Here is a 25628-nt window from a genome sequence, read left to right on the forward strand (position 1 = left end):
CATAGCATCTGTTAGCATGCCTTATGACAGCTTCTTAGTTTTGTGGACTCTATGGAAATCATACACAATTTAAGAAATTAGAAACATCAATTCAGTGCCTTTCTGAGCTGCTCTGGTTGATTAAATTCTTGAAAGATGTGCAATGATTCCATTTCCAGCATCTTAAAGGATGGAAAGTACCTTGGCAGAGCCCACATGACCCTGAGTGTGCAGGGTGACTCCTTGAGATCAGGTTATAGTTTCTGGCTTGGGCTATGGGCTAAACTAATTTTGTTCACTGTCTGACGTATGCAGATGTTTTCCTTCTGTCAGATTTGGCTTTCTTTTAGCCTTTGTTTCCAGTTTCTTTATATCTCTTACTCATTTTGCTCCCCCTTTCCCCACCACTTAGTACTGGGGTCTCAGAAGTAGTGGGGCCACCAAGGAAGCCTGCACCGAGGAAGTGGGTGGGCCTGCTGTTGAATTTTCCAGGTAAGCATGTTTTTTTTTGACCTTTTGGTCACTAATTTATTTTTGATGTGTCTATTATGGACAGACCATTGGCTGTGTGTACCATCGGTCATGTGCAATGCCTTTGATGCCAAAATTCCAGGTTTACCTCATGTCACCAGGCAAAGTTAATGTTAGTGAAGCCACATGACCAACAAGAGCATGACACTTGCTGAAATCGTCAGATGGCATTTGGACAGCTCTTCTCAGGGAGGGAAGCAGCAACAGTTTATTGAGTTTTTAGGACATACCTGGCAGCATGTAAGGTAGTAACACTGAGGAATACCACAGCTTATCTCTCATAGACTCACAGTATTTTGAGATAAAGAGACACAGTGGAAACATGTTGCAGTTAAAGGCCAGTAATAAGCACCCTGATCTAGAAAAGATTACTTAAGTGGACTGTAGTATAGGTGCTTATATTAGGACTCTCTAGAGTAATAGCTTATAGAATGAATCTCTCTCTTCTCTATCTATATATTTATGTATGTCTCTATGTATCTATATTTATGTATGTATGTCTATCTATCATCTATCTGTCTGTATATCTGTCTGATTTATTGGAATGACTTATGGCTGTGGTCCAGCTAATCTAATAATGACTGCTGTGAAAGGAGAGTCCAAGAATCCAGTAACTGCTTAGTCCACAAGGCAAGATGTCTCAGCTGGTTCTCAGTATGTGCTGGAATCCCAAAGAAGTAAGGCTTTAATGCCAGCGAAGGAATGGACTTGCTGACAGGACAAAGGGCAAACAGGCAAAGAGTAAAAGCTTCCTTCTTCCATGTCCTTATATAGGCTTCCAGCAGAAGGTGTGGCTCAGATTAAAGGTCTGTCTTCCCACCTCGAAAGTCTAGACTAGCAGATTTACACACTTCAAGCCAAGCAAAAGCAATCTCTCACAAGTGTGCCTCCATTTCTACATTGTCGTTCATTCCAGGGCTGCTCAAGGTGAGAACCAAGAGTAGCGATTACAGTGCTTCATGGACTCCCATAGTCTGCTTGAGAGGCACAAGTAAGTCCACTTAAAGCATGACTCACAATGACCATAATGTTATATGTAGGGAGAGCTTAGAGGAATTCTGGGCGTGTGTGCAGTTGGGAGTGTTGAGGTGTTGAAGGGGGATAGAAGAGTCCTGAGTACAGGTGCGTTCTAGGCAGTGTTTGCTCCACGTTTCTGAGTTGAAGGAGTTTTTGGAATAGTGCTGGGAGAACAGACTGGAGAGGTGAGCAGAGAGCTAAGCCTAGAAGAACGTGTGTACCACATTGAGATGATGTGGGTAAGCAAGAGGGCAAGACATGAGCATAGTACACCAGTGCTTCAGCACCGTCACTCTGAACATCTAATGGGACAGGTGAGCAATAAACCCTGACTTAAGCCCCGGAAGAATGAACGTGTAACCGAAGAGCAATGTGGGAACTAGGGTGCCACTGTCAGAGCTGCAGAGGCTGAGAGGAGTAGGACACCAGAGTGGGCACTGGAATTCAGGAAGCCTCTGTGATGGCAGAAGATCTGAGTGGTCAGCCTGCTCATCTATGTGGCCAATGACCTGGATATTGGTGGCATTAGGATTTGTATAGGAAGCATGAAATAGCACCAGGTTGTATAATTATGTGTGAGTTGGTCAGGAATGCACCCCTACTTAGAAAAGAATGGTAAATAACACAATTTCATGTTCAGTTTGGTTGCAAGCTTAGAAGGCTTTGGATACAAGGTGAAGATTTTGAACTTATCATTAATCAGTCAGTAGGAAGCAACTAACAGTCCCTTAACATTTTCAGTATGGACCAGGACCACACCTTTTCATCCAGGTTCTTCATCATGGTTCTACCTAGATTGAGAAGCTCTATCCTCACACTTATGTGACATATAAAAGAGCAGCATTATTTTGGCTTGGAAGCTCTGACCTGCCTTGGCTTTGGAGGCACTGGAATCGTCATTGTCACTGTCTGGAAACAAGTGCAAATGAATTAGTACCAGAAGAGGAGAGACAATGTCCTCAGAAAGATGAGGGATGCTGTAGCATGACAGAGCCTTTTAGGGATAGAAAAACACCATACATGCCCTACTCTCATTCTAGACCCACCATGGAGTTGTCACTTGATCTTGGTAAGTTTCCCTGCTGGGTTCAATGGTAGTCTAGAACTGTTGTGAAGAGCACATTCTTCTGTTCAGTTGCTATGTAATTGACCAGAGTTGGTACTGGAATTCAAACCTAATTGACATATCTGGCATGAAAAATAGGTTGCAACTGTATCCCAGTACAAACGAATGTCTGCTTTCCCAGGTGGAACTTGCAGAAATCTGTGCCAAGAGTGAGCGTTACATAGGCACCGAAGGCGGAGGCATGGACCAGTCCATATCATTTCTTGCAGAAGAAGGAACTGTAAGTAGCACCGAGTCATTTGGAAATTTCGCCTTCGGAAAATGTCAATGGAGGGGAAGGCTTGCAGCCCCAGCATGTGTGGTTATGGGAAGTCTTTTCCTTCAGACTCTAGCCCATTGCCCAACTATCTCGTAACTCAGGTCCAGTAGTGAGTGAATGTTCTATTTCATATTGATTTCCTTGACCTTAAGCATCCAGAAGCACATTTCAGACTTATTTTTCTCATGTGTCTAGGCTTTTCCCCATATCTCATTGTTGAGATGAGATTTCTCAATTCCCTCCCGGGGACCTCCTTTCCTGACCTTGCATGAAATCACTTCATCTTGTGGTGTTTCATAATCTTACGTTGGCTTCAAACCCAAATGTTAGTTCTCTTACCACATATATGCACAGCCCACTTTTTGTAAATTACTCTTTGGTGTCATTTTTCTCTGTCAACATTTTTGGGGCTTTGGTGGTGGGAGGAAGAATGCTGATGGCAGGCCAGGAATAAATTCTCCGGTCCAGTACCACTTCCTTTTGGCTATCAGCTCCTTCAGGCAAGACAGAGGTTTGAGTTTTTGCCTGTGAACTGCCCATTTCCAAAATAGATTCTTTAAGATCTTAGTTGTGCGTCAGACCTCCAGGTACACCTGGGTTCTTCTGATTAAGAAAGAATATATTTTCATTGATTCTTCTAGGCCAAAGACATGAGGTTTGAGGAAATTTATTTAACACTACAATTGTACTTTAGGTGTTTTAGTGTGAACTGGCAAGCACACGCAGTGATGGAGTTCTGACGTTAGTGTAAGGCTCACGGCCTGGAGAGAGTCCTTGTTCGCTGGCCTTGCAAAGTGCATCACCAACCAACTCCCCCCATTCTGCCCCATCCTAACCTCTCACTCTATAAGCTCTGAGCTTAGCCAGGTCAGTATATGAACTCCACCCACACCTGTATCATTTGTTGTCTCTCCACACATACAGAAGCTCTTCTTTCTTTCTGACACCTTCACATATCTTTTAGGACTCAGTGTCCTTCCTTTTGTGAAGGCTACTAAGTTGTCTGATTATGTCCTTCTATTAAGTATCTGAATAAGACCCTGAACTTTGCAGTGCTACCACTGTGACACTTAACAATGTGGAGACATAATTTTCTGTCTTCTTTCAGCAACTGTGGGCTCCAGGGGGGCAGAGGCAGCACCTGTCTTGTTCATGATGTGTCTCCTGTGCCTAGTGCAATGCCTGGCTATCAGTAAACAATGTTTGAATGAATGCAGTGTTTTCAGAGAAGACTTTCTTAAGATAAAATAAGTGCATAAAAGCTTGAATGTTTTTCTGAATCCTAATAAATTATTCTTTCCTCTGCCGCTTTTCTTCCAATAGGCCAAGTTAATAGAATTTAGTCCTCTGAGAGCGACTGATGTGAAGCTCCCCAGTGGAGCAGTCTTCGTGATTGCCAACAGCTGTGTGGAAATGAACAAGGCAGCCACTTCACATTTCAACGTCAGGGTGATGGAGTGTCGGCTGGCGGCAAAGGTACGGATGTGGCAAACCAGCGGAACTTGCAGTGTGCCGGTTGGACCCTGCTTGTCCTCCATGGTCTGTAGTTCTCCCTGTACTTCAGAGCAGTACCCTGACTGCAGCCACTGCATTCTACTGCAAGTTTGCATTCAAAGCAGACTGATTCCAAGCAGATAAACCATCAGATGGATCTTCTGTTCTCTTCTTGTTCTTTAGAAACTGGATGAAGTTCACAACTGAGTCCTCTTGGGCGGGGGGGGGGGGCATCCTGGGGAAGACAGGACAGTGGCTATTTGTGATGGGTAGGCTATAATAGAAGCAGACATTTCCTTAAGATCAACTCCATAGGTAAAGATAGATGTTTAAGGAAATGACAACAGCTGATCTTATTTTTCCCAACAGGGATCTTGGTACCCCATGGAACAGTTCATTTGTGATTAGGACATTACCAGCAACTCAAAATATAGATGTGATGGCAGCCCTGTGAGCTCAGAAGGGCAAGTTTCTTTATAGGTCTGCTAGCGAATTACCTACCAGGAAGAAGGCAAGGCAGCTCTCTGTTCTACAGTGTAGAGCCTTTGGCAGTTAAGCCTTTAATCTATTAAGGAATCTTTACTGAGTCACCATTGGACAGTCATAGTAAGGGGTTCAGGACATAGGACTAGAGAGAGTGGTATTACAATTCAGAGGCAAATAGGAAACAGGTAGCATGTAATCACTACTGATCAATGTGATACACTAAAGGACAAAGACATGACCCATTACACAGTGCCCAGAATGGTACATGGCATGACCAGGAACATGCAGAAGGCAGGCTGGACCCAGGATTTGGATTCTGGGTCAGGAGCTCCTTGGCTCTACAAGTCTATTGAGCTTGTCCCCGCCTACACTAGAAGCTCCCCCTCTGTGCTGAGGAATTCCTGGGAGAGTCTTCTGTGTAGGCCATCTTGGCTGAGTTCCCAAGGTGTAGATTCATTGTCAGAGATCTCTATTTGAAAAAAAAAAAAAACTATAGACCTCTCATGTCAGCATGTCCACACTGAGCTCAGGCCCCTACCACCTTAAAAGCCTAGGTACTGAGTAGTGGGTCATGCTTTGTCCTTTAGCGTATCACACTATTCTTCCATCGGTCAATGGTGTGTGGCAGCCCCAGTGCTCTTCTGTACCGCTCCTTAAATCTGCTTCCCACTCATTCTGCAAATGATAGCTAGCATGACAGCTTACACGTTTTACCTGATGAAGTATCCCCTGCCCCCTGCCTTGTTTACCACTTCCCTAAGTTCTCCATTGCTTTGGAATAAAGTAAAAGAAGCCTTGTTTACTGAACTGAGTTGAGCTGCTAGGAGTTGGGAAGGAACTGTCAGGCAGTGGAGGAATTTACTCTTTCAACCATCACAGGAAAAGTAGCTTGTGGAATACAGTACAGGAAGGAAGTGGTCCAGGCAGGGACTACAGCACTACTGACAGCATGGCGGACTGTTGGCTGGGGTGATGGAAGGCTGGGCTTCCTCCATTTAGGAGACTAGTTCAGTTCAGGTGAATTTCTTTGTGTGCCCTTTCCTGGCCTGTATTCTCTGCCATGAGAAGGGCAGTCCAGGCTGGCTGGGTACCTCACCTGCTACCCATGTAAACTTTTAGTTGTGCAATCTCTGCCATGCAAGTAGGGGAAGTGCTGGCTGCATAGTCCAGCCCTGGTCCAAGGCTCAGGCCACAGGCCTCCAGGCTGAAGTTCTATGGTATTAGATTACAGCATTCCACACTGGCAGTTTGGGATTCCTGGACCCTGGCAGTTAGTGAAAGTTCTCTAATGGGAACCAGCTCTATTTCTTGATCTCTTATTAAGTGTCCTCCCTCCATAGTTGACTATCTTTGTTAGGCCTAAGGCTGGTATAGTTTACCTCAGCATCTCCTAGCATCCCCTGCAGTCATGAGGGTATGGCATCACTCTTCCCACATGTTAAAGACAGTCTTGTTTTGTTTTTTCTTAGCCCTTTTTGTAATATTTCTAGATCACCCTCAAAGAAGCCTTACCTGACTTGTTAATCTCTAAGCTAAGCAGTGATCCCTCTACAATTTGTAGCACTTATACTTCTTAGGTATGTAGAGGGATCCCCACACTTGTAAAATATTGTTAGGTGGACAGAAATAATTGGGACAGAGTAGTCATTCCTTCAATAGATGCTCATTCTAGGCTCATGTCAGCCAGTTAGGGACACAAAAGTTAACAAGATGGATGCAGTTCATGTCTCAGATGAAAGAGAATTTGAAAGTGGAGATAGATGTTAAACAAATGTCATCATCCTCTGCCTCTCGCTATGCTGTCTCTTCTGCAGCAATTCCCCAACCGTGGGAGGAGGGTGGGATACAGCTGTACTGTCTAGGGGAGGGTGGGGTACAGCTGTACTGTCTAGGGGAGGGTGGGATACAGATGTACTGTCTAGGGGAGGGTGGGATACAGCTGTACTGTCTAGGGGAGGGTGGGATACAGCTGTACTGTCCAGGGGAGGGTGGGATACAGCTGTACTGTCTAGGGGAGGGTGGGATACAGCTGTACTGTCTAGGGGAGGGTGGGATACAGATGTACTGTCTAGGGGAGGGTGGGATACAGCTGTACTGTCTAGGGGAGGGTGGGATACAGCTGTACTGTCTAGGGGAGGGTGGGATACAGCTGTACTGTCTAGGGGAGGGTGGGATACAGCTGTACTGTCTAGGGGAGGGTGGGATACAGCTGTACTGTCTAGGGGAGGGTGGGATACAGCTGTACTGTCTAGGGGAGGGTGGGATACAGCTGTACTGTCTAGGGGAGGGTGGGATACAGCTGTACTGTCTAGGGGAGGGTGGGATACAGCTGTACTGTCTAGGGGAGGGTGGGATACAGCTGTACTGTCTAGGGGAGGGTGGGATACAGCTGTACTGTCTAGGGGAGGGTGGGATACAGCTGTACTGTCTAGGGGAGGGTGGGATACAGCTGTACTGTCTAGGGGAGGGTGGGATACAGCTGTACTGTCTAGGGGAGGGTGGGATACAGCTGTACTGTCTAGGGGAGGGTGGGATACAGCTGTACTGTCTAGGGGAGGGTGGGATACAGCTGTACTGTCTAGGGGAGGGTGGGATACAGCTGTACTGTCTAGGGGAGGGTGGGATACAGCTGTACTGTTTAGGGCTGAGTGTTCCAAAGTCTGCTATTCTCTGCATCCCTATTTGGTTGTGGGTCTTTGTATTGATCATTGTCTACTTCTGTAATTCTGCTAACTGGGTGGGGTATTAACTGACTCTTATGGACTGAGTAATGTAGATTAATGCATCCGTAGCTCTTATCAGAGTCTTCTGTTTGACTCCTGCTTTATAAGGCTGTGAAGTTGGAAGAGTACAGCTACAGTGATTTAGGAAAAGAAAGTTGGGGTTTTTTTTGTTTTGTTTTGTTTTTTGTTTTTTTCTTCCTGTAGAATTTGGAGGTTGAACTTTTTTTTAAATAAAGATTTAGATTTTTAAATATTAATCTACTCATTGAGATAATTACTAAAATTATGAAGGGAGATGTTCTAATATTAAACTTCATAGCATCTGGTCAGTATGCACATGTGGCAAAAGCAGTGCCTGTTCAATGACCATTTCCTGCTGGGACACACTTCCTTTTTGGAAGGTGGGCAACTCGTGTTCTCCCTGAGGGCTTACTCATTTGTGTTTTTATCTTGAGGTTAATGAGTAAGTGCTGGTGTCCTGAGGAGACTCCAGACATATACAATGTTATTTTCTGGGTCTTAGCATGGAATTGGAGCCTCTCTGCCAGAGCCACACTGACCTTGAACAAGTGTGATGCATGTGAAGGTTCCTGCTGTGACTGTTCTCTTCCAAAGACCCGGAAGAGTCCGGGAGCTAGCCTGTCTCTCAGAAGCGGTAGGGAAACTGGCAGGCCCTTTGGGGAGATCTCCAGAGAGCTAACTAGAAGAGGGGGCATGTCTTTTGTAGCTGAAGTTTTTAATCAAATTCAGAACCTCTTATATTTGAGGATGTCTTCTGAAGACCTTGTTTGTACCCTAGGCTGGCCTGGAACTGGTCTAGAATGGCCTTGAAATTTGCCACCCTCCAGCCTGTGCTGGGATAATGAGCCTGTGCCATCAAACCCAGTTAAAATACAACTGGAATTTAATTGTGTAACTCCATATGTGTTTAAAGGTTCTTTGTCATTGAAGGTGGCAACTGAATTTGGCTATTTGGTACACGTTGCTCTCCAAGATGATATAGCTAAATCACATTTTAAAAACCAAATTTTCTCATAAATAAGACTTAATTTGGTTAAAAGCAGGCACAGTTCCTTTTTCTCAGTTAATTCTTGGAGAATTTAATGGTATGTCTTTTGATAGTAGTCACACTCTGCCCCTTAACCAGCCAAATTTGTCTTTTTTTTAAAAATTTTTAAAATAAATACTGAAGTTCATGTTGGGTGGTAATATATGCCTTTAATCCCAGTATTGGGGAAGCAGAGCTCAGGTTTTCTACCTAGTGAGTTTCAAGCTAGCTGTTGTGACACTGTAAGATTCTGCCTCAGAAAACAAACCAAACCAAACCAAATGTAACAACAGTTACACTAATACTCCAAACTACAAACCCCAACTAAGTCACCAAGTTCTACTATTCTTGGAGGGTTTGGCCATACACTGGAGCGTGGCTGAACAGCTAGGGGCCATACTCTTAAATTTGACTTCAAGAAAATTGACTTTACGCTTCCCAGCAGTTATCAATTGCGAATCACTTCTTACGTAAAGCCATCGAGTCCACCTCCTACTCCATGCTGAGATTTTATCTGACTTGAGTTTGCACAGCTGTTGTGCGACTTGCTGTCACAACTGCTGTGAGTTGATGTCACAGCTTCCCTGTTGTGTTTGGAACCCACTGTTTCATTTTAGTCCTGTACTGCCTCTGCCTCTTTGACTCTCTTTACCTCTTCTTTCTCAATGAACATTGGGAAGAAGGACTATCATAAGATGTCCCATTTATGCTGAGGATTCTGTGGTCTTTTACTCTCTTCAACCTGACGACTTGTGGGTCTCTATTAATGGCCTCTATTGAAGAAGGAAGTGTTTCTGGTATGAGTTAAGAGATGCAGAAAACTATGGATATAATAATACTAAATAATTAGGAATTGGCTCAATAATATGTCTATTCAGCAGAATAATAGAGTAGGTTCTCCCCCAGGGCCTATGGCCTGTCTAGCATTAGGTTCTTGGACCCAGTAATTACTTCAAGTACTGGTTCATCTTGTGGAGCAAGCCTTAAGTTCAATCAGAAGTGATTGGCTACCCCGTGACATTGGTGCCACTTTTGCACAAGTGCATATGTCAAAGCAAGCCAGTTGTAGGTCTGTATGCAGGAGAAAAGTCATCTTCAGTCTTACCCAGCTATGAAACCTAAAAGCCACATTTATTGTTAAAGAGACTATAAGAAGGCAATATACTGTTTATTTAAAGTGCAAATTGGTTTCTTTCCAAAAATGGAGGTCAGTTGTCATTCGCCCTCATTCAAGCATCTCAATTTCTGAGAAACAGCACATTCAATCTCTAATCCTAAATCCCTGCTACAGAGAATCTAAATGCCCCTCCATAGAAAAATGAGCATCCTGGTTCTTCCCTTGTACAAACACATGCCATTTGGCAAACAGAGTTGGTAACATCCAGGTCCATGGCTGCTGTGCAAGGCACCTTCCTTGTCTCTCACATCTCTGGTCGTCCATGTTCTCATATATATTTGTCCTTTAAGAAGATGGTTGGTTCTTCTTCCCCTTCTTCAGCTTCATTCAAAAGAGGATGATGACTGTGGCTTATCCATGACATGCCTTTCAGATGGACTGGTAGAATTTCTGAGTTGCACTTAGGTTTAGTTTTAAGTAGATGGACTTCTTGGAGAACACGCAACATTCATTGTTGACTGTGGAAGAGCAGGTCTTCAGATGATTCTTCAGAACCAGCGCACTTTTCTCCCTCCCTTCAGGGTCAGTAAGCATGGTAGCTTTACACATTTAAACATTGGTAGGTGCAGCTCCAGGGGATCCAGTGCCACCAGCCTCCTCAGCCCCCTGCCCTCATGTGTGCTTAACCTTCCCACATAATTAAAAAAGAAACCTCTAGGAAGATACATGTGTGCCTGTGTGTGAGCTCTGAGGATGAGAGGGCAGACGTGTAGAGAGGCAGAGGATGGCACTGGATGGATTCCCTGGAGCTGGAGGTACAGGCAGCTGTGAGTTGCTTGATGTGGATGGGAACCTTGCTTGGGTCCTCTGCAAGAAAACAATGTGTTTTTACCTCTGAGTCATCGCTTTAGCCCCAACGCACTTAATTTTTGACCAAGGTATAAGAAACATGAACTGGAAAAAAGACATCAATTCAATAGTACTGGCAAAACTGGACATCCATTTGTAGAAGAGTTAAGTTAGATATGTAACTCTCTCACCTTGCACAAAAATCAGTTCAAACTGGGTTAAAAGTACCACTTTAAAAACCAGAAATGCTGAAACTGATAAGGGAAAATGCTTCTAGGTATAGCAAGACATTTCTAGCTTTATTTCTAGTTCTAATAGAACCTCAAATAACACAAGAATTAGTCTCCTGGGTTGGGGATTTAGCTCAGTGGCAGAGCGCTTGCCTAGCAAACACAAGGTCCTGGGTTCGGTCCCCAGCTCCGAAAAAAAGAAAAGAAAGAAAACGAAACAAAAAACCAAACCAAAACAAAAAAGAATTAGTTTCCCTAAATTGACAAATGGGATTTTTGAAATTAAAATGCTTTCCCACAGCAAAAAGTAACAGCAGAATGACCAGAAAACCTCCAGGATGGGAGAGAACTTCTGCTAGCCAGATTCCAGAAAGTGGAGAGACATCTAATCTAAAATAAAGAACTGAAAAACATTAAAACCCTTGCCAATAAGTAAATGGGCCAGTGAACTGAACAGACAGTTCTCAAATAAGTACAAATGGCCAATAAATGTCTTTCTAAATGTCCAACATCCTTAGCCATCAGAAAAATTCAAATAAAAATACTTTGCAATTTAACCCCACCCTAGGCACAATAGCTATCGTCAAGAAATGAGTGACAGGTGCTTGCAAGGCTGTGTGGAAGAGAGAGCCTTAGTCGCTCACTGCTGTGGGGTTGAGGAGTGAGTTGGTGCAGCCGCTGTGGAACACCTGCACATCTGTCTTACTGCTGCTCTACTCACAATAACAAGAGTTGGCCTAGGTGTCCTTCAGCAGATGGATGGATGATGAAAATGTGTGGTACACATGCACAATGAATTTTGTTCAGCTTTAAAGAGAACTGAAGCCATGGAATTTGCAAGGAAATATATGGAACCCAGGCTCACAGAGACAAGTACTACATGTTCACTGTCTTGTGCAAATAACAGCTTCTAAATGTTAAGTATGTGTATTTAGGTTGGAGTAAGTGTAGGGACTACATTTACACTACTCACTTATATACTTATATAGACTCACTACTATACTTACATAGCACATAAACTAGATGTTGTAAACTAAAACAAAACAAAACAAAACAAAAATACTATAAGAATCTTCTCTCTTTTACATAATGGAAAAAAAAGCTGAAAGACTTCATCACAGTGGGGAATATATTCTAGATCTAATTTCTGTGAATATTTGCATCTAAGTCTAAACTTGTAGAAAAGTGGGGATGAAGATAAGCCAGGCATAGAGGCTGCACACAGGGATGTGACTGCATGGCTGTCTGTGCTTAGGAACATAAGTTGGGTCTGTTAATCATATCGGCCCTACAGTGTAGATCCATTCTGCCATTGTTGGCAACACAGGAATGGATTTCATTTTTATGTGGAAATGCTTTCATTAATAGACTCTCTGGTAAAAATGGCCAGTGCATGTGTTTAACCTGGACAGACTTGCTTTGAGCAACAGTGGGAACTGGTTAACCAGGAGAGTTTTGAAAATGAAGCATTAGAAAGGAATCCACAGAGCAGGGTTGTGAGGGCTAGCACACACTTTCTGAAGTACTCGTGTGAGTCTGCGTCCTTCAACCTAGTTATCGCAGGGAAGTACAGCGAATCCAGGAGGTGATTTTTATTCATTTTGCTTTAATAGTGACAGTGCCTTCTACTCTGAATGTTTCTCCTTCTGACTCTTTCTCGCCATCAGTTTTCAAAAACTAATTGATTTAGATTCATTAAAAGTTGGAGTCTTGTAGAGCATTTGAACTAAAATGAAAAACATTCGAAGCAAACTCAATAGAGATTTATAACCATTGCTTGCGTAAATGATACTTTTAAGCGAAGCACATTTTTATATTCTTAAATTAACAAAGTGACCAGGAATCTTTAGTGGGCACAAAATTTTTCATATTTTACACATATTTTATGGCTTAAAACTTTCCAGAAATATTGTATGTCTGTTATGTTGAGGGATAAAATACGTGACGCCAATACTCAATGCTATGGGCAGTCACATGGGGTGTCGCAGTAGGGGTATAGCACTGCTAAGCTTTGCTTTGCTACATAGCCTCAGCCCTTTGTGGCAATATGAAAAGCAGTAAGGTAGAGCTTTCATGACACTTCAAGAAAAGTATACAGTGATTCTTTGGAAGGCCTGTCTGGCTGGGAGCCATCACTCAGCCACGTTCTTTAGCTCCTGTCAGTTTGAGGTCAGTATGGAACTGGTTCTTTGACTGGTGGTAGAATGTGCTGAGAAGTTGGCACAGTATTCTCGAGGCTTTGACAATTTCCTTGAATCTGAGCAGAAAACCCAGATACTCAAGACTGCGGTCAATTTCTCTCATTCTGTGTATTCAGTAGAGCACGCTCTGCCAGGACTCCAGTGAGTGTTGTTGGTAGAACACGGGGAGTTCAAGCTACAATGAAGAGGCAGAGGGACGGGTGGGGTGGCCTGGGCAGTAGACCTGGAAAGGAGCAGGGCCTGCAGTGCTGCGCTGGCCTTGCAGGCAGTAGGGAGCACTTTGAAGAAGCATTTCACTGGTAGAGCATCAGAGAGGTGGGATACAAAGGAAGAGACACAGTCAGGTGTAAACTGTGACCCCAGTTCTGGGGTGATGAGTCAGGACAGGCAAAGCTAAAGAATGATAGCCTGTCTCAGAACAAAAGCAAAGAAGGAACCCTACACCAAACAAAGGAAATACTGCTTTCTTTGACTGACTTTTTGATTTTCTTTTTGGCAGGCTTGCTGCTTCCTTCCTTCTTCTCTCCCTCCCTCCCTCCCTCCCTCCCTCCCTCCCTCCCTCCCTCCCTTCCTTCTGACTCCTCATTCTTCCTACCCCATGTTACTGGTTCATTTCCTTCCCCTCAGATAACTCTCCCTTCTGCTTTCATGCACACATGATTCATTACCTACTTAAGACATTTCTTCCTCCCCTCCCATGATCCCCTTTCTAGTTTTCAACAGGCATGTATGCATTTAAGTCAATATTTTACATACAAGAGGGAACATGCATTTGTTTTCCTGTGTCTGACTTTTTTGTTTAATGTAATGTTCTGTAGCTCCACCCTTTCCCCTATAAATGCTTTTGACTTCATTTTTTCTTTATGTTTGAAGAAAAGTCCATTACATATTTGTACTAAATTTCTTATCTATTCATCTACTTATGGACATCTTGGCCTGGCCCATTTCTTTGTCATGTGACTAATATGGCAATAAACATGGCTGTTTAGGTATCTCTGTAGTACATCGAATTAGAGTCCTTTGGGTATATGATCAAAAGTGGATTGTGGGAGTACATGACAGCTATATTATTTATTTATTTGTTTGCTTGTTTCTTTCTTTAGTTAGTTAGTTTTTTAAATTAAAATTTGTATTTTGTGTGCATGGATTTACTGCCTGCATGTATATCTGTGTGCCACATGCATGCCTGGTGCCACAGAAGCAAGAAGAGGCAAGAAGAGACGGCTACATGCTTTCCCCACTGATTGGCCAGTACTACTAAATCTAATAAGGAAGCCAGGGAAGTGAATTCTGACAGCTGTGCCTCTGAAGTGGGGTTCATATCCTTATAGTGCCATGCCATCTATTTGATTCCTGGCTATTGTCATCAACAGTGTTTTCTTGGGCTGGAGAGATGGCTCAGTGGTTAAGAGCACTGACTGCTCTTCCAGAGGTCCTGAGTTCAATTCCCAGCAACCACATGGTGGCTCACAACCCTCTGTAATGGGATCTGATGCCCTCTTCTGAAGGCAGCTACAGCGTGTGTGTGTGTGTGTGTGTGTGTGTGTGTGTGTGTGTGTGTGTGTGTGTAGAATAAATCTTAAGGAAAAAAGATTTTTAAAAAAGAGTGTTTTCTTGATGTAGGAGTGCTTAGTATTTTAGTTTGCAGCTAGGACACACTGTAAGTACTAGGAAGTTCATACTTTGAGAGCACTTCTGTTGACCCTTAGCCTCATTTGTTTCATGAATTCTGTCTCTGTTGTCTTGCCTCAAAGTCTGCTAAGAGGGAAACCTCACCAATGTGGGGCTCTAGCCTGCTTATTCCTCCCTTTTCCTTCATTGTGGACAAAGCACTGTTGCCTGCTCAGGGCCCTCCTGAAGCAGTATCTGAGGTCAGCCCTTCAGTTTGCTGTAGTGAAAGAAGTGGTGAATCTTGAAGAACTGTTATCTCCAAGCTTCTTGGTGGGAACTGTGAGGAAATGACCTGCAGCCTCCCAGATGCAAAGCATGCTGGCCACAAAGGCAGCAGTGACACACTCCCTCGTCAGGCTCTCTTTCTGAGCAGGTGACCTCACCTACCCTCACCTCATCTGCAAGTCATCTTTCTGATTCCTGAGCCAAATTTCTAAGGGCTTAAGTGGCTTTCCCATTTTGCTACCTCACAGCAAGACAGCAGCTCATTGGTCATGTAGCTGTGGTTGTGAGACTCCATTTTTAATTGCAATGCACACCGACTTGCAGGCCCATTAGCGGAAAGTGAAATGGACATTGGCCTAACAGCTAACTGTGATATCTCTGGAGTGAATCTCGATCTCACATGAGTACCTCTGCCTACAGGGAAAAGTAATGCAGAGGCTCCCTGTGGAAGCAGTCTGCAGGCTGCAGGCTTGCCTTGCAGAGGGGCCACACAAGTCACTGGGCAGGATGTTTTGTCCCAAGTGTCTAGGACAACAGGACTGGTTCAAGTAAAGGTGGAGATGAGAACTATCATAGGGAAGTACCTCCCTTCCTCTTCATTCTTTCTTTTTATCTTTTACTTTTTAAAAGTAATTTTTAAAAATGTAGTATTCTAAAATCTGATACATTTATATAATGTATTTTGATCATATCTATCCATTACTACCAATGAGTGCGCCCCACCCAGTCTCCCTGTCTCTCTTCCAACTTTGTGTCCTCCTTTTTTTTTTAATTTAATAATCATAGTCATCTAACTGAGACTGAGGCTTCCACCCTGCCTGTTAGCTTTCATAGTCCTGGAGGTTACTCTACAGACTACTGTGCAGGGGGTCAGGGGACGGGTGGATAAGCATCAAGTCTTACTCAGCTGTGAACTCTTTGAACATGTCAGGCAAGATGTGCCCACTGGTGTAACAGTGGCCCAGCAGTTACAGGAGTAATCCATCACTCTCTGATTGGATTTGAGGCCTGCTCCACAAGAGGGAATTTATGCCTAGTACTGTAAATCTGGCCTTCACTCTATGGCTGAGGAAGTCAGGCTCTAGGAGTGAACTTATTGCTGCTATTGTTTGACTAAATTGTTATAGTACCAAGCTGCCTTCTAAAAATTCATTTAAGAGGAATTATAGATAAATGTTATTTCCAGCCATAAGCAGAGACGCTTCTTTGCAGAGACTCATGATTTTCAAGGTATTAAGAATATGCAACAGTTGAGTACTCAGCCCTAAATTGGACATTTATACCAGTACTTCTAAGGCATAGAGATTTTTTGCCGAAGAGGAGGTAGAAAGAACATGGAAATTGGAAGATGAGGAGAAGGGTTAAGAAATTTGGCACAGTCAAAGAAGTCAACCTCACAGCAATGTTGGCTGCCTGCAGTGGTCTTGTACAAGACTGGGCCTAGCATCAGTTAATAGTGGATTAGGAGGGACTCACGGTCCCTATCCTCAGGCTGAACTATTGCTACTGGTGGTTTCTGGTAAAGAGGTGGTCATTGTTTTCAGGTGTGTACCTAGTGTGGCTCCCACCAGGATCCAGTGATTCGTTCCCCACCCATGGTCACACAGATGATCCTAGTTAAACTCTGAGTCTCAGAGACAAAAACAAAATAAGAAAAAACAAAGCCATGATTATGGAAGAAGGACTTGTGGGGAGAAGGGAGGTTTAATAGGATTGGGAAGGAGATTAGAGAGGCGGGGGCTACACTGGTCAGAAGGGACTTTATCCGTGTGTGGAATTGTTAAAGAACAAACTCAATAAAAGTAATAGAAAAGAGGAACAAAAAATGAAAAGAAAGAAAAAGATACCCTGTTCTGTGAAATAATTGGACAGCAAAACAATTGTATTGTCTCTGTTCCCAGTTCTCCTTTAAAATCATCCCTTCAAGTATATGAGCTAGGGTTTAAAAAAATATGATTAACACATTTGAAGACTTTAGCTTGTAACATTTCAGAAGTGAGCAATTAAAACCAAACTTAAAACCATCTTTTGGTAAGTCTGGCATCCTTTATAAAAGGAAGAAAAAAAGAACTTAAAAAAAAAATAAAAAAGCAAATAACCCAATTAAAAATAGGGTACAGAACTAAGCAGAGAGTTCTCAAAAGATGAGAGATAAATGGCTGAGACACACTTAAAGAAATGTTCAGCATCCTTAGCCATTAGAGAAGTGCAAATTAAAACTACTTTGAGATATTATCTTACTCCAGTTAGAATGGCCAAGGTCAATAAAACAAATGACATCACATGCTGACAAGGTTGTGGGGCAAGAGGAACAATTATTGATTGTTGGTGGGATTGTAAACTTACACATCAGTGTAGGAATCAGTGTGGCAATTCCTCAGCCAAAAATATATCTACTTCAAGAATGAGCCATACCCCAATGGACTCTATATCCTACTACAGAGACAGTCATCTGTATTCATTGCTCTGTAATCATAAGTTGGAAAGAGCCTGTCTACCAACTGATGGATGGATAATGAGAATGTGACACATTCACACAAGTATTCAGCTGTTAAGAAAAATGCAATGTTCTGGTAAATGGATTGAACTAGGAAAAAATAGCAAATACTGTATATGTTCTCTCATATGTGGGCATGAGCTTTTAAGCTTTCAAAATGTGTGCTACATAACCATAGAAGTCAGGTACTTAGTAAGGGACTGTGAAGAACAAGAGGTTCTTCCAAGGAATACACTGTTATGGAGAGATAAAGGAAAAACAAGACTAGGAGGATTAAATAGGGAGGGGGATGGGAGAGGAGGGAAGAGGGGGAGATGGTAAAGGAGGGAATCTGGGGAGGGACAACTAACACTAAAGGACATTTGAACAACCATATGGAAACCTAGTACCATAGAAGTTCCTAACATATAAACATATATAAAAGAAATCCAAATGGGCCACAAAATAATAATGGTGACTGTGTCTTAAATAGACATTGTATGCCACCAAATAAATCCCCCAGTGCCAGGAATGTGTTGCATCACGTTGAGTCACTGATTAAAGGGGTACCATGGACCCTCCCCAAACATCATGGGCTACTGTCTACACTATTGCTTATTCTCTACAACCTGATTGTAAGGCCACATTTCTGAAGACACGTATTTATGCCATAGAACACTTGATGAAGTAGTATTCTGGTGCCCAGCTAGACGATCCACCTCTACTAAGTAGTATTCATGGTACTAGAAGGTGCCCTAAACACTTCCAGAGGAGAAAGGTAGTCATCAATATGACCCATCCTCCAACCTTGCAATCTACAGCAGTGCCCTGCCTGTAGGTATATGCTGAAGCAACAGCTGCATACATGTTACAGGAGTAACCCACCACCTTCACACATTTGGATTTAAGGCCTCCTCCACTGAGATAGAGCCCATCCCTGCTACTGCGAATAGTGCCGAGAACCTGACACTAGATAGGTCACGGGCCTAGGGGAAAACCTACCATTCCTCTGCTAAAGGAACCAATTAATAAAATGACTCCTAATTACACACTGCTGTATCCATAGGTCAGTGCTTCACTCAGCCACATCAGAGAATTGTCCTCTTGTAGTAATGCGAATTAACAGAGACACCTATAACTGGACAGTATCCAGAGTGACAGACTCAGTCCTAAATGTGATGTCTTCATCAAGCCCTCCTTTAAGGCTCAGGGGTCTGTGTGGAAGAGGAGGCAGAAAGGTTGTAAGGGCCAGAGGTGCTGGGGGAATCAAAGAAAAGAGCATCTTCCAGATCGATGCACAGACGACCTCACAGAGACCGACAGCACACGGCCTGCACTGATCCTAGTGCACAGGGCCCAGCGTTGAAAAGGCAGTGGACATGGACTCCCTGCTAACCAGGAGCCTATCTGTGAGGGGCAGTGGACATGGACTCCCTGCTAACCAGGAGCCTATCTATGAGGGGCAGTGGACATGGACTCCCTGCTAACCAGGAGCCTATCTGTGAGGGGCAGTGGACATGGACTCCCTGCTAACCAGGAGCCTATCTGTGAGGGGCAGTGGACATGGGCTCCCTGCTAACCAGGAGCCTATCTATGAGGGGCAGTGGACATGGACTCCCTGCTAACCAGGAGCCTATCTGTGAGGGGCAGTGGACATGGGCTCCCTGCTAACCAGGAGCCTATCTATGAGGGGCAGTGGACATGGACTCCCTGCTAACCAGGAGCCTATCTGTGAGGGGCAGTGGACATGGACTCCCTGCTAACCAGGAGCCTATCTATGAGGGGCAGTGGACATGGACTCCCTGCTAACCAGGAGCCTATCTGTGAGGGGCAGTGGACATGGACTCCCTGCTAACCAGGAGCCTATCTGTGAGGGGCAGTGCACATGGACTCCCTGCTAACCAGGAGCCTATCTGTGAGGGGCAGTGCACATGGACTCCCTGCTAACCAGGAGCCTATCTGTGAGGGGCAGTGGACATGGGCTCCCTGCTAACCAGGAGCCTATCCTTGGGACACCCACTGGCTTATGAACCACATTCAAGAGCAGGCCCCACAACCACGAATAGGTGGCCATGCTTTCTGGGTAAGCTTCTTGTTTCATTTGCTTTGTTTTGCTTTGGCAGTTTTTGCCTTACTGATATTGCTGATCTTCATTTTTGTGGGATTTTTTGAAGTTGGATGCATAGGGAGGTGAGAAGAATCTGGGAAGAGTTTGGGAAGGGGAAAACATCAAAATATATTGTACAAATGAAGTTTTTTAAATGAAGAGAAAAAAGTAAATGAGTACAAAAAAAAAGAGCAAATCAGACTCACATTTTATTGACGACTAATGTTCTACTCTCTCTGGATTTTTCTTTTCTTTTCTTTTTTTATTAGATATATGTCTTTACTTACATTTCAAATGTTATTCCCTTTCCCGGTTTCCTGTCCAAAAGCTCCTATCCCCTCCCCCTCCCCCATATGGGTATTCTCCCCACCCACCCCCCTTACTGCCCCCCAATTCCCCTACAGGGGGTCCAACCTTGGCAGGACCAAGGGCTTCCCCTTCCACTGGTGCTCCAACAAGGCTATTCTCTGCTACATATGCAGTTGGAGCCCTGGGTCAGTCCATGTACAGTCTTTCTGTGGTGGTTTAGTCCTTGAAAGCTCTGGTTGATTGGCATTGTTGTTCTTATGGCGTTGCAAGCTCCTTCAACTCTTTCAATCCTTCCTCTAATTCCCCGCAAGGGGGTCCTGTTCTCAGTTCGGTGGTTTGCTGCTAGCATTGATCTCTGTATTGGACATGATCTGGATGTGTCTCTCAGGAGAGATCTATTTCCACTCCCTTTCAGCATGCATTTTTTAGCTTCATCAATCTTATCTAGTTTTGGTGGCTGTATATATATATGGGCCACATGTGGGGCAGGCTCTGAATGGCTGTTCCTTCAGTCAATGCTCTAAACTTTGCTTCCATAGCCCCTCCTATGGATTTTTTTTCCCCTTTTAAGAAGGAGTGGTAGCATCTGCATTTTGGTCATCCTTCTTCTTGAACTTCATGTGACCTATAGATTGCATCTTGGGTAATTTGAGCTTTTGGGCTAATATCCACTTATCAATGAGTGCATACCAAGTGTGTTTTTCTGTGATTGAGTAACCTCACTCAGGAAGATATTTTCTAGTTCATTCCATTTGCCTATGAATTTCATGAAGTCAATGTTTTTAATAGCTGAATAGTACTCCATTGTGTAGATGTACCACATTTTTTGAATCCATTCCTCTGTTGAAGGGCATCTGGGTTCTTTCCAGCTTCTGGCTAATATAAATAAGGCTGCTATGAACATAGTGGAGCATGTGTCTTTGTTGTATGTTGGAGCATCTTTTGGGTATATGCCCAAGAGAGGTATAGCTGGGTCCTCAGGTAGTTCAATGTCCAATTTTCTGAGGAACCTCCAGACTGATTTCCATAATGGTTGCACCAGTCTGCAATCCCAACAACAATGGAGGAGTGTTCTTTTTTCGCATCCTCATCAGCATCTGCTGTCCCCTGAGTTTTTGATCTTAGCCATTCTGACTGGTGTGAGGTGGAATTTCAGGGTGGTTTTGATTTGCATTTCCCTGATGACTAAGGATGTTGAACATTTCCTTAGGTGCTTTTTGGCCATTCGATAATCCTCAGCTGAGAATGTTTTGTTTAGGTCTGTACCTCATATTTTAATAGGGTTATTTGGCTCTCTGGAGTCTAGCTTCTTGAGTTCTTTGTATATTTTGGATATTAGCCCTCTATCAGATGTAGGATTGGTAAAGGTCTTTTCCCAATCTGTTGGTTGTCATTTTGTCCTAATGACAGTGTCTTTTGCTTTACAGAAGCTTTGCAGTTTTATGAGGTCCCATTTGTCGATTCTTGATCTTAGAGCATAAGCCATTGGTGTTTTGTTCAGGAAAATTTCCCCCGTGCCCATGTGTTTGAGACTCTTCCCCACTTTTTCTTCTATTAGTTTGAGTATATCTGGTTTGATGTGGAGGCCCTTGATCCACTTGGACTTAGGCTTTGTACCAGGTGATAAAAATTGACCGATTTGCATTCTTCTACATGCTGACCTCCAGTTGAACCAGCACCATTTGTTGAAAATGCTATCTTTCTTCCATTGGATGGTTTTAGCTCCTTTGTCAAAGATCAAGTGGCCATAGGTGTGTGGGTTCATTTCTGGGTCTTCAGTTCTGTTCCACTGATCTACCTGCCTGTCTCTGTACCAATACCAAACAGTTTTTATGATTATTGCTCTGTAATACTGCTTGAAGTCAGGGATGGTGATTTCCCCAGAAGTTCTTTTATTGTTGAGTATAGTTCTCACTATCCTGGGTTTTTTGTTATTGCAAATCAATTTGCAAATTGTTCTGTCTAACTCTATGAAGAATTGAGTTGGAATTTTGATGGGGATTGCATTGAATCTGTAGATTGCTTTTGGCAAAATTGCCATGTTTACTATATTAATCCTGCCAATCCATAAACATGGGAGATCTTTCCATCTTCTGAGATCTTCCTCAATTTCTTTCTTCAGAGACTTGAAGTTCTTGTCATACAGATCTTTCATTTGCTTGGTTAAAGTTACATCAAGACATTTTATATTATTTGGGACTATAGTGAAGGGTGTCATTTCCCTTCTTTCTTTCTCAGCCTGTTTATCCTTTAAGTAGAGGAGGGCTACTGATTTTTTTGAGTTAATTTTATACCCTGACACTTTGCTGAAGTTGTTTATCAGGTTAAGTAGTTCTCTGGTGGAACTTTTGGGGTCACTTAATACACTACCATATCATCTGCAAATAGTGATATTTTGATTTCTTCCCTTCCGATTTGTATCCCTTTGACTTCCTTTTGTTTGTGAATGTTGTATCTTCATTTTCATTAAATTCTAGGAAGTCTTTAATTTGTTTCTTTATTTCTTCCTTGACCAAGTTGTCATTGAGTAGAGCATTGTTCAACTTCCATGTATATGTGGGCTTTCTGTCATTATTGTTGTTATTGAAGACCAGTCTTAGTGCATGATGATCTGATAGGATGCATGGGATTATTTCTTTTTTTTATATTTTATTTTATTTTATTTTTTAACTTGAATATTTCTTATTTACATTTCGAGTGTTATTCCCTTTCCTGGTTTACGGGCCAACATCCCCCTAATCCCTCCCCTTCCCCTTCTTTATGGGTGTTCCCCTCCCCATCCTCCCCCCATTGCCTCCCTCCCCCCAACAATCACGTTCAGTCTTAGCAGGACCTAGGGCTTCCCCTTACACTGATGATCTTACTAGGATATTCAATGCTACCTATGAGGTCAGAGTCCAGGGTCAGTCCATGTATAGTCTTTAGGTAGTGGCTTAGTCCCTGGAAGCTCTGGTTGCTTGGCATTGTTGTACATATGGGGTCTCGAGCCCCTTCAAGCTCTTCCAGTTCTTTCTCTGATTCCTTCAACGGGGTCCTGTTGTCAGTTCAGTGGTTTGCTGCTGGCATTCGCCTCTGTATTTGTTGTATTCTGGCTGTGTCTCTCAGGAGAGAACTACATGCGGTTCCTGTCTGTCTGCACTTCTTTGCTTCATCCATCTTGTCTAATTGGGTGGCTGTATATGTATGGGTCACATGTGGAGCAGGCTCTGAATGGGTGTTCCTTCTGTCTCTGTTTTAATCTTTGCCTCTCTATTCCCTGCCAAGGGTATTATTTATTCTTGTTCCCCTTTTAAAGAAGGAGTGAAGCATTCACATTTTGATCATCTGTCTTGAGTTTCATGTGTTCTAGGCATCTAGGGTAATTCAAGCATTGGGGCTAATAGCCACTTATCAGTGAGTGCATACCATGTGTGTTTCTCTGTGATTGGGTTATCTCACTCAGGATGATATTTTCCAGTTCCAACCATTTGCCTATGAATTTCATAAAGTCATTGTTTTTGATAGCTGAGTAATATTCCATTGTGTAGATGTACCACATTTTCTGTATCCATTCCTCTGTTGAAGGGCATCTGGGTTCTTTCCAGCTTCTGGCTATTATAAATAAGGCTGCTATGAACATAGTAGAACACATGTCTTTTTTATATGTTGGGGCATCTTGTGGGTATATGCCCAAGAGAGGTATAGTTGGATCCTCAGGCAGTTCAATGTTCAATTATCTGAGGAACCTCCAGACTGATTTCCAGAATGGTTGTACCAGTCTGCAATCCCACCAACAATGGAGGAGTGTTCCTCTTTCTCCACATCCTCGCCAGAATTTGGTGTCACCTGAGTTTTTGATCTTAGCCATTCTCACTGGTGTGAGGTGAAATCTCAGGGTTGTTTTGATTTGCATTTCCCTTATGACTAAAGAAGTTGAACATTTCTTTAGGTGTTTCTCGACCATTCGGCATTCCTCAGCTGTGAATTCTTTGTTTAGCTCTGAACCCCATTTTTTAATAGGGTTATTTGTCTCCCTGCGGTCTAACTTCTTGAGTTCTTTGTATATTTTGGATATAAGGCCTCTATCTGTTGTAGGATTGGTAAAGATCTTTTCCCAATCTGTTGGTTGCCGTTTTGTCCTAACCACAGTGTCCTTTGCCTGACAGATGCTTTGCAGTTTTATGAGATCTCATTTGTTGATTCTTGATCTTAGAGCATAAGCCATTGGTGTTTTGTTCAGGAAATTTTTTCCAGTGCCCATGTGTTCCAGATGCTTCCCTAGTTTTTCTTCTATTAGTTTGAGTGTATCTGGTTTGATGTGGAGGTCCTTGATGCATGGGATTATTTCTATCTTTGTGTATCTGTTGAGACCTGTTTTGTGACCGATTATATGATCAATTTGGGAGAAGGTTCCATGAGGTGCTGAGAAGAAGGTGTATTCTTTTGATTTAGGATAGGATGTTCTATAAATATCTGTTTAATTCATTTGGTTCATAACTTCTGTTAGTTTCGCTACATCTCTGTTTAATTTCTGTTTCCATGATCTGTTCATTGATGAGAGTGGGGTGTTGAAATCTCCTACTATTATCCCGTGAGGTGCAATGTGTGCTTTGAGCTTTAGTAAGGTTTCTTTTATGAATGTAGGTGCCCTTGCATTTGGAGCATAGATATTTAGGATTGAGAGTTCATCTTGGTGGATTTTTCCTTTGATGAATATGAAGTGTCCTTCCTTATCTTTTTTTAATGACTTTTGGTTGAAAGCCAATTTTATTACATATTAGAATGGCTACTCCAGCTTGCTTCTTCAGGCCATTTGCTTGGAAAGTTGTTTTCCAGCCATTTTCTCTGAGGTAGTATCTTTCTTTGTCTCTGAGGTGTGTTTCATGCATGTAGCAAAATGCTGGGTCCTCTTTACATATCCATTGTGTTAGTCTATGTCTTTTTATTGGGGAATTGAGTCCGTTGATGTTAAGAGATATTAAGGAATAGTGATTCTTGCTTCCTGTTATTTTCATTGTTAGAGGTGGAATTATGTTTTTGTGGCTCTCTTTTGGTTTCATTGCCAGGAAATTATATTCTTGCTTTCTATATAGTGTAGGGTCTCTCCTTGTGTTGGAGTTTTCCATCTATTATCCTTTGCAGGGCTGGATTAGTAGAAAGATATTGTGTAAATTTGGTTTTGTCATGGAATATCTTGGTTTCTGCATCTATGTTAATTGAGAGTTTTGCTGGATACAGTAACTTGGGCTGGCATTTGTGTTCTCTTAGGGTATGTATGGTATCCGTTCAGAATCTTCTGGCTTTCATAGTCTCTGGTGAGAAGTCTTGTGTAATTCTTATAAGTCTGCCTTTACATGTGGCTTGTCCTTTTTCCCTTACTGCTTTTAATATTCTTTCTTTGTTTTGTGCATTTGGTGTTTTAACTATTTTGTAACTGGAGGAATTTCCCTTCTGGTTTAATCTATTTGGAGTTCTGTAGGCTTCTTTTATGTTTATGGGCATCTCTTTCTTTAGGTTAGGGAAGTTTTCTTCTATAATTTTGTTGAATATAGTTACCGGCCCTTTAAGTTGGGAGTCTTCACTTTCTTTTATACCTATTATCCTTAGGTTTGATCTTCTCATTTTGTCCTGGATTTCCTGTACATTTTGGGCTAGGAGCTTTTTGCATTTTACATTATCTTTGTTGTGTTGATGTTTTCTATCTCTGCCCCTGAGATTCTCTCTTCTATCTCTTGTATTCTGTTGGTGATGCTCGAATCCGTGACTCCTAATCTCTTCCCTAGGTTTTCTATCTCCAGGGT

The 25628-nt window shown here is 42.8% G+C and overlaps 1 protein-coding gene across 15 annotated transcripts in view; it reads left to right on the forward strand.

Moving 5' to 3' along the window:
• Positions 1–25628, forward strand: part of Galk2 (galactokinase 2) — a 132900-nt gene that overhangs the window by 71514 nt on the left and 35758 nt on the right. For 14 of the 15 annotated variants that reach the window (XR_005501815.2, XR_005501816.2, XR_005501813.2 and 11 more), the window contains 2 exons: positions 2775–2873; positions 4236–4388. Coding sequence is in view for 12 of the 15 variants with exons in the window: in XM_039104560.2 (XP_038960488.1) it covers positions 2775–2873; positions 4236–4388 (252 nt within the window). In the remaining 3 variants the exon portion in view is untranslated. Of the gene's footprint in view, positions 1–1482; positions 1502–2774; positions 2874–4235; positions 4389–25628 lie in introns of those variants that run through there. The other variant, XM_039104561.2, reaches the window with a different exon arrangement.

The sequence above is a fragment of the Rattus norvegicus genome, chromosome 3, assembly GCF_036323735.1.
Source record: "Rattus norvegicus strain BN/NHsdMcwi chromosome 3, GRCr8, whole genome shotgun sequence".
Lineage (NCBI taxonomy): Eukaryota > Metazoa > Chordata > Mammalia > Rodentia > Muridae > Rattus > Rattus norvegicus.